At 42.9% G+C, this 7423-nt stretch overlaps 1 protein-coding gene across 3 annotated transcripts in view; it reads left to right on the top strand.

Annotated features, from left to right (window-relative positions):
• Nucleotides 1-7423, top strand: part of Ccdc149 (coiled-coil domain containing 149) — a 98100-nt gene that overhangs the window by 30018 nt on the left and 60659 nt on the right. For all 3 annotated transcript variants that reach the window (XM_031342271.1, XM_031342273.1, XM_031342272.1), the window contains 2 exons: nt 2776-2937; nt 6741-6779. In XM_031342271.1, coding sequence (XP_031198131.1) covers nt 2776-2937; nt 6741-6779 — 201 coding nt within the window. The remainder of the gene's footprint in view (nt 1-2775; nt 2938-6740; nt 6780-7423) is intronic.

Raw genomic sequence — 7423 nt, 5'->3', positions numbered from 1 at the left:
TGGGTATATGCCCAGGAGTGGTATAGCTGGGTCCTCCGGTAGAACTATGTCTAATTTCTGGAGGAACCACCAATCTGATTTCCAGAGTGGTTGTACCAGTTTGCAATCCCACCAGCAATGAATAGGACAAAATGGTAACCAACAAATTGGGAAAAGATCTTTACCAACCCTATATCTGATAGAGGGCTAATATCCAATGTATACAAAGAACTCAAGAAGTTAGACTCCAGAGAACCAAATAATCTTATTAAAAAATGGGGTACAGAGAGCTAAACAAAGAATTCTCAATTGATGAACATGGAATGGCTGAGAAGCACCTAAAGAAATGTTCAACATCCTTAGTCATCAGGAAAATGCAAATCAAAACAACCCTGAGATTCCACCTCACACCAGTCAGAATGGCTAGGATAAAAAACTCAGGTGACAGCAGATGCTGGAGAGGTTGTGGAGAAAGACGGGTGTTTTATACAAGCTTACTTAGTGAATGTCTTGATACAATTGAGATTTTTTTTCTCCACTGGACATTTTTGGGGCCTCAGGTATGAATCCGATAAATGCAATCTTATTGCCATCCACACCCAAAGCTCCGGAGACAGGGGCCGCTGACTGTGGGGAAAGATGCCACAGAAAGAGAGAAGGGCAGATGGGTTAAGTGGTGTGTAATGATGCTTTCCCCTGTGAAATCTCAATGCCTCCCTCAGGAGACTGCCGTTCAGGGTTTCAAGCCACTCACCTCTGATATTTACTTGTTGGGGACTTGACTCTCGAGAAATCACTGTGGCAACAGAACCATTTTGCCATCCTGTAGACAATGTCAGTCTTAAAATCCAGAGTGTTTTAAGGCAGGATTCCAATCTTGTTACTGTGGGGAATAGAATTCCACCAAGGTGAAGCGTCCTCTCTCAGAACGCAAATCTGCCTCAGAACGGCTTTTCTTCCCCCTTTGTTTTTGAAACTAAGCAATTACTTTTTTTTTTTTAAGGAAAAAAAAATGTGCTAATGCGCAGGACTCTCTTCCCCCCCCTTTCATTTATTTGAAATTGAACTTAACAAAGTCGGTTCTGAGCAAGCACTATACATGAGTAATGCTTTTTGTCTATAAAGAGCATTGGCTCAAACGGTATGGGAGAGCCGGTTCTCGCTCTGCTTTGTGTGAACGTCCACAATGACAAAGCGCTCATGTCAGGGTGTATAATGAAACTATAAATTGTTTTCATGAATGCTCTGAATTTGGTCTTTTATGGGGAAAATTCAAAAGGTATTTAGTGCCACATTTCACATATGTGAAGAACACCAGGCAGTGTGATCTATCCAGCAGAAGCAGACTCTTCTCTGGGCTTACACGGCCCACTATGGTGGGACTGTTGGCTAAGCTTCATTCCTGGGACAGGGCAGGAGGGAGAAGTAGAGATGCAGAGGTACAATTGCTTGAAGACAGGAGAATCGGCCAGGGGCCTGACTGTCTGGAGAGAATTCAGAGTATGGCAAAACTACTTAGCTTCTAAAATCGGTCTCTGGTGATGGATGGGTGTCTGCATTTGATCCTAGAAGAGGTTTCACAGATCGGTACAGATCAGAGGTTTTACAGTACAGTCAGTGAAGAAATTCTCCAGGGGAAATGACTGCTGGGTTTCATGGGTGGGAATGATTAAGCGAAGTGATTCATGGTTCAATTAAATGATTTTCATATTTGGGAGGCACTTTTGTGATCAATAGCATATGGACTTATCCTCAAAAATTTAGAGAAAACCCGGAAGAGCATAGGAAAAAATTTAAAACTTAAGGAAAAGAAATTACTAAGGAGATATCATTCCTATCAATATTTATAAATTTTTTATTAAATACCTTTATGTGTATCACTTTGTAGATTTTTAATAAAATTTTTTTGTGATCTTATCCAGATATATATTGCCATATTAGATAAGTCTGGGATCTAGAAATGTATTTATCCATATATGTAATTTTAAAAAAATAGTTCTACTTATTATTATCATGTGTATGTACATGTGTGTGGTATGTGTCTGCCACAGCATTTGTCTAGAAGTCAGAGGATGAAGTTGGGAATTGTTCTCTCATTGCATTATGGGCCTAGGTGATGCAGGTCATCAGGGTTTTATGGCAAGTGCTTTAACCTACTGAGCCATCTTGCTGGCTTACAGTTCCACTTTTTATTCATTCATTCATTCATTCATTCATTCATTTCCAGACAGGGTCTCTCTGTACATAAGCCTGGCCATTCTGAAACTTGAAACCAGGCTGGCCTTGAACTCACAGAGTTCTGCTTTTGCCTCCTAAGTGCTGGAATTAAAGGCATGTGCTGCCACCACTAACTGGCTATGGTTTATTATATTTTTAAGATTTATTTATTTATTTTATGCATATGAGCACACCACCTTACTCTCTTCAGACACACCAGAAGACAGCATCAGACCCCATTACATATGGTTGTGAGCCACCCTGTGGTTGCTGAGAATTGAACTCAGGACCTCTGGAAGAGCTGTCAGTGCTCTTAACTGCTGAGCCATCTCTCCAGCCCAGAGTTCTACTTTTGAACTCACTTGAAAATGAATTATTGTGTTTGTCCCAGTTTATGAAAGCTTGTAGACAGGTAAGGTTTGGTTTGTCTCTTTGAGAACTATGTGTCAGGCAAGCGTAAGGTTTCTCCGACGTGTAGTGTGTGATCCCTAACCATGAGTAAGGAGAGAGCGTGGAGTGGTGCACTTGGGGTTGTGGAAGCCCGCCTGCCATTTCTAACCAGTGGCCTTTGTTCTGCAGTACCTGGTGTGTAAACGGAAGCTGGAGAGCAAGAAGGAGGCTCTGCTGATCCTCTCCAAGGAGCTGGACACCTGCCAGCAGGAGAGAGACCAGTACAAGCTCATGGCCAATCAGCTGCGAGAGCGACATCAGTCCCTGAAGAAGAAGTATCGAGAGCTGATTGTAAGTGACACTGTGGTAGCATCTGGACACGCTCTCTCAGAAAGTAACCCCTTCCTAACAGATTGCCAGTAGCCAAGTCTGTGCATATAACCCTAGCATTTGGGACATGGAGGCAAGGGGATCAGAACATCAAGGCCTTTCTTGGCTACATAGAGGGTAAGAAGCTTAAGAACCTGTTTCAGACAAGGGAACAAGACAAATAATGTGAAAGAAAACCAAAGTTAAAAGTAGAAATGTGTTTGCCACCAGTTTGTTCTGCATCCTGGATGCAGTACATCCTAGATGTACTTCCAGGATGCTGCTGCATCTGGCACCTATGGAGGTGCTCATGACCATATATATTTACTGTGGTTGTTTTCTTATTAATTTATTGATATGGACTTTTGCTTTTTCATTTTAAAGACTATTCATACCTTAAATCTGCACTAATAAAGAGGCTGCCAGGTGTGCATGGTGGCCCAACTTAACCAACTTAATTGGCCATAAAGAAAGAACAAACCCCTAAGTTCCTCTTTGTCCTGTCATGTTCCATGAGCTCAGACCCCACAGGTGGATGATGGCGACCATGTGATGAGGATTGAGAACTCCCATGGTGGCTGCTGTTCTGTTTTGCCACAGCAGAGAGTACTGCTGGACAGCATGTGACCATGATGTCTAAAACATGCTTTCTTTATCCTGTGATGGCTTCCTAGGCCCTGTATACAGGCTGAAGTCACCTAGATTACTCAGGGTTCTCTAGAGGGACATAATTTATAGAATGAATATATCTCTCTATCTCTCTATCTCTCCATCCATCTCTCCATCCACCCACCCACCCACCCACCCACCCATCCATCCATCCATCCATCCATCCATCCATCCATCCATCCATCCATCCATCTATCTATCTATCTATCTATCTATCTATCTATCTATCTATCTATCTATCTATCTATCGGGGATTTACTAGAATGGCTTACAAGCTGTGGTCTAGCTAATCCAACAATGGCTGTCTACCATGGGAAGGTTCAAGAATCTAGTAGCTGTTCAGTCCATGCGGCTGGATGTCTCAGCTGACCTTCAGTATATGTCAGAATCCCAAGGAAGTAGTCTAATGCCATTGAAGGAATGGACTTGCTGGTGAGAGTGTGAACAAGCAGGCAAAGAGAACAAGCTCCTTTCATGTCTTTAATACAGGCAGCCAGCAGAAGGTGTGAAGGTGGATCTTCCCACCTCAAAAGATCTGTATTAAGCTGGGCCTTTAATGTCAGCACTTGGGAGCCAGAGTTTGGTGGATCTCTGTATATGAGGCCAGTCTGGTTTATAGAGGGAGTTTCAGGACAGCCAGAGCTCCAAGAAGGACATTCTCTTCAAAAAACCACCAACCAACCAACCAACTCTGAATTAAAGGTCCTTCTCACCTCAAGGACCCAGGTTAGAAGTGGATCTTTCTACTTCAAATAATTTAATTTTAAAAAGGGCGGGGGTCTGGAGAGATGGCTCAGTTAAGAGCACTGACTGTTGCCAGGCAGTGGTGGCACATGCTTTTAATCCCAGCACTTGGGAGGCAGAGGAAAGCAGATTTCTGAGTTCTAGGCCAGCCTGATCTATAGAGTGAGTTCCAGGACTACACAGGGCTACACAGAGAAACCCTGTCTTGAAAAAAAAACAAAAAACAAAAAACAAAAAACCAAAAAACAAACAAACAAAAAAAAGAGCACTGACTGCTCTTCCAAAGGTCCTGAGTTCAATTCCCAGCAACCACATGGTGGCTCACAACCATCTGTATGGGATCCAATGCTCTCTTCTGGTGTGTCTGAAGACAGCGACAGTGTACTCATAATAAATAAATAAATAAATAAATAAATAAATAAATAAATAAATCTTTAAAAAAAAAAAGATCCCTCATAGGTGTGCTTGGCCATTTGGGTTTATAGTTAATTCCAGATGTAGTCAAGTTGATAACCAAGAATATCCACCACGTTACCTCTGGAGCTTTTTGCATAGTCCCCATGGTTGGGATACATCTGTTAGAGTTGTGACCATATTCTGGGTGATTTAAGCTTCTCTTGCGTTTCTTATGTTTTTTTTCTTTTTTTTAAAGGCTCTAAGTTAAACAGAAGTCGAGGAAGCAGTGAGGCTTCACACTCTGGCTTCCCTTTCCCCTGTTGGTGTGAGCCCTCTCCTCTGTCAACGTGCTGTTGCTCTGTGTCCCAGGCTGGTTTAGAACTCATTATGTGGTTCACACTAGTCTTCAATTTGCATTCCCCCTGGGTTCACTTCCCAAGTCCTGGGACTGCAGGTGTGTGCCCAGTTTCTATTAAGTGCAGGCACTGTTGTTAATATTTATCATTTTCCTGGGGTCACTGAACTGTCCCGGAGAAGAAACAAAAGTATTCCTTGAATTGAAGTAACTTAGATGCATATGTGACTAGCATCTATGTAAGAGTATTTATTTAATGTAGTGTGGTGAGACATTTCTGAAATCCCAGCACATGACAGGCTAGAACAGGAGAATAGGGAGTTTGTGGTCAACTTAAGCTACCTAGAGAGACCCTGTATTGTTAAATCTGTAATAGTAATAATAATAATGTTCTCAATTATTTCTCAATTAATAGACATTTGTTCTCCTGAGATGTTTATGTTCCCAAAGGCACAAATGGGAGAAGAATTCAAGTTTTTTAAGTCAAAATGCTTAATAGAACTAAAAATTCTCAGTGTTGTCTATCTGAGCAAATTACATTTCCTTTCCTTGATTATTCTTCCCATAAATAATATACAGTTATGTGCATATAGTGCATTGTGCCCATGTGTTTTTATGTGTATGCATGTGTGTTTTTAAAAATTAATTAATTTATTTATATCAAATGTTGCCCTTCCCCCCAGTCCTTCCCTCACAGAGACATTCCCCTCATCTCCCTGCCTTTCTCTGAGGGGGTGGGGCCCCACTGGATATCCCCTCCACCCTGGCACATCAAGTCTCTGCCAGGGTAGGCGTACCCTCTTTCACTGAAGCCAGACGAGGCAGCCCTGTTTGGGAACAGATACTACTACAGTCAGGCTACAGCTGTAGGGCATGTTTGTTTTTATGTGTGTTTGTGTATGTGCACATGTTTATTTATGAGTATGTGTGAGGTTTTTTTCACATATCTGCTTGTGTGTTCCTGTGCATATATGTGTACATGTGTGTTTGTATGTTTTCACATGTGTGGCTGTGTGTATTTGTGTTCATGTTTATGTGAATATGTATGTATGTACATGTTTATATACATGCAACATGTTTGTGTGTGTGTGTGCACATGTGTAAGTGTGTGCCTGTGTGGATATGGATATATATGCATGTGTGTACATGTGTATGCCTGTATATGTGTGTGGAAATGCATGTTTATGTGTATACATGTTCTTGTATATATATATGCATATGTGTGCATATGTGAATGTGTGTGTATGTATTTATATCTGCAGGTATGTCAGTCACTGTTTCTTTTATTCTATTTCAAAGAACTTTAACCAAATAAGATACTATTTCAACTTATGCTCTGCCCCAAAGTAACTTTTACCCATCTAGATTTCTCTTCAGGAGACAGCATTTTGAAAAATACGTGTTTGGTCTTGATTGGAGCTGATTCCCTGGGGTCCCCTCTCAAGTGGAAGTTATTTCTAAAGAGTTGTTGAGATTACCTCTTCACCTTTACTAGCTGTATGGCTGATGGGGCTAGGTCTGAATTTAGACTCACAGTCCAACTGGGGGCTGGGATCCTGTGGTGAGTCTGGGCGCGTGGTTTATTCTTAGGAAGTGAAACACAGTATTTGTTTCCTTGTAGGATGGAGATCCATCACTTCCCCCTGAAAAGAGGAAGCAGGTAAGATTTCTCCCTGGTATCTGGCAACTCTTACATCTGGTGTGACTGTTACCTTGACACAGTTTGAAGAATTGGGAACCCTCAACTGTGTGGAGCAAGCTTCCCTTTTAAATTTTCCTGGAGTTTTTCAAGCTGTGGAGGACGTGGCTGTCTGAGGGATCAGGTGAGGCAGAAGGATACTGAGCACAGTCCAACGAGGTGTGGGGACAATGCCAGCTGACTGAATCCCTGGACTCTGGGGAATCCCTTTGGGAAGCTGGGAGTTGAGGGTTCATGGTGGCAGCTCCTTACTGCTGGGTGGAGGCCTGCTGTTCTGCAGTTAAGACCTTCCCACTTGAGACTTTTAAACACATCTTCTATCAAAACTCTCACGCGGTTTCTTTCTTTTCTCTGCATGGTAGCCAACTCCGTTCATCGTTCAGCCCCTTTCTCACTTCCCCATGTGTACACGGCTGTCCCTTTGTTCTGGATTACTCCGCTGGGCCTCCTACACAGCCCGTGGCCCTCCTACACAGCCCGTGGCCCTCCTGCACAGGCCGTGGTCCTCCTGCACAGGCCGTGGTCCTCCTGCACAGGCCGTGGCCCTCCTGCACAGCCCGTGGCCCTCCTACACAGCCCGTGGCCCTCCTGCACAGCCCGTGGCC

This window comes from Mastomys coucha, unplaced genomic scaffold (genome assembly GCF_008632895.1).
Source record: "Mastomys coucha isolate ucsf_1 unplaced genomic scaffold, UCSF_Mcou_1 pScaffold22, whole genome shotgun sequence".
Lineage (NCBI taxonomy): Eukaryota > Metazoa > Chordata > Mammalia > Rodentia > Muridae > Mastomys > Mastomys coucha.
Note: the sequence above shows the minus strand (reverse complement) of the source record. Positions and strands in the feature narration are given on the sequence as shown.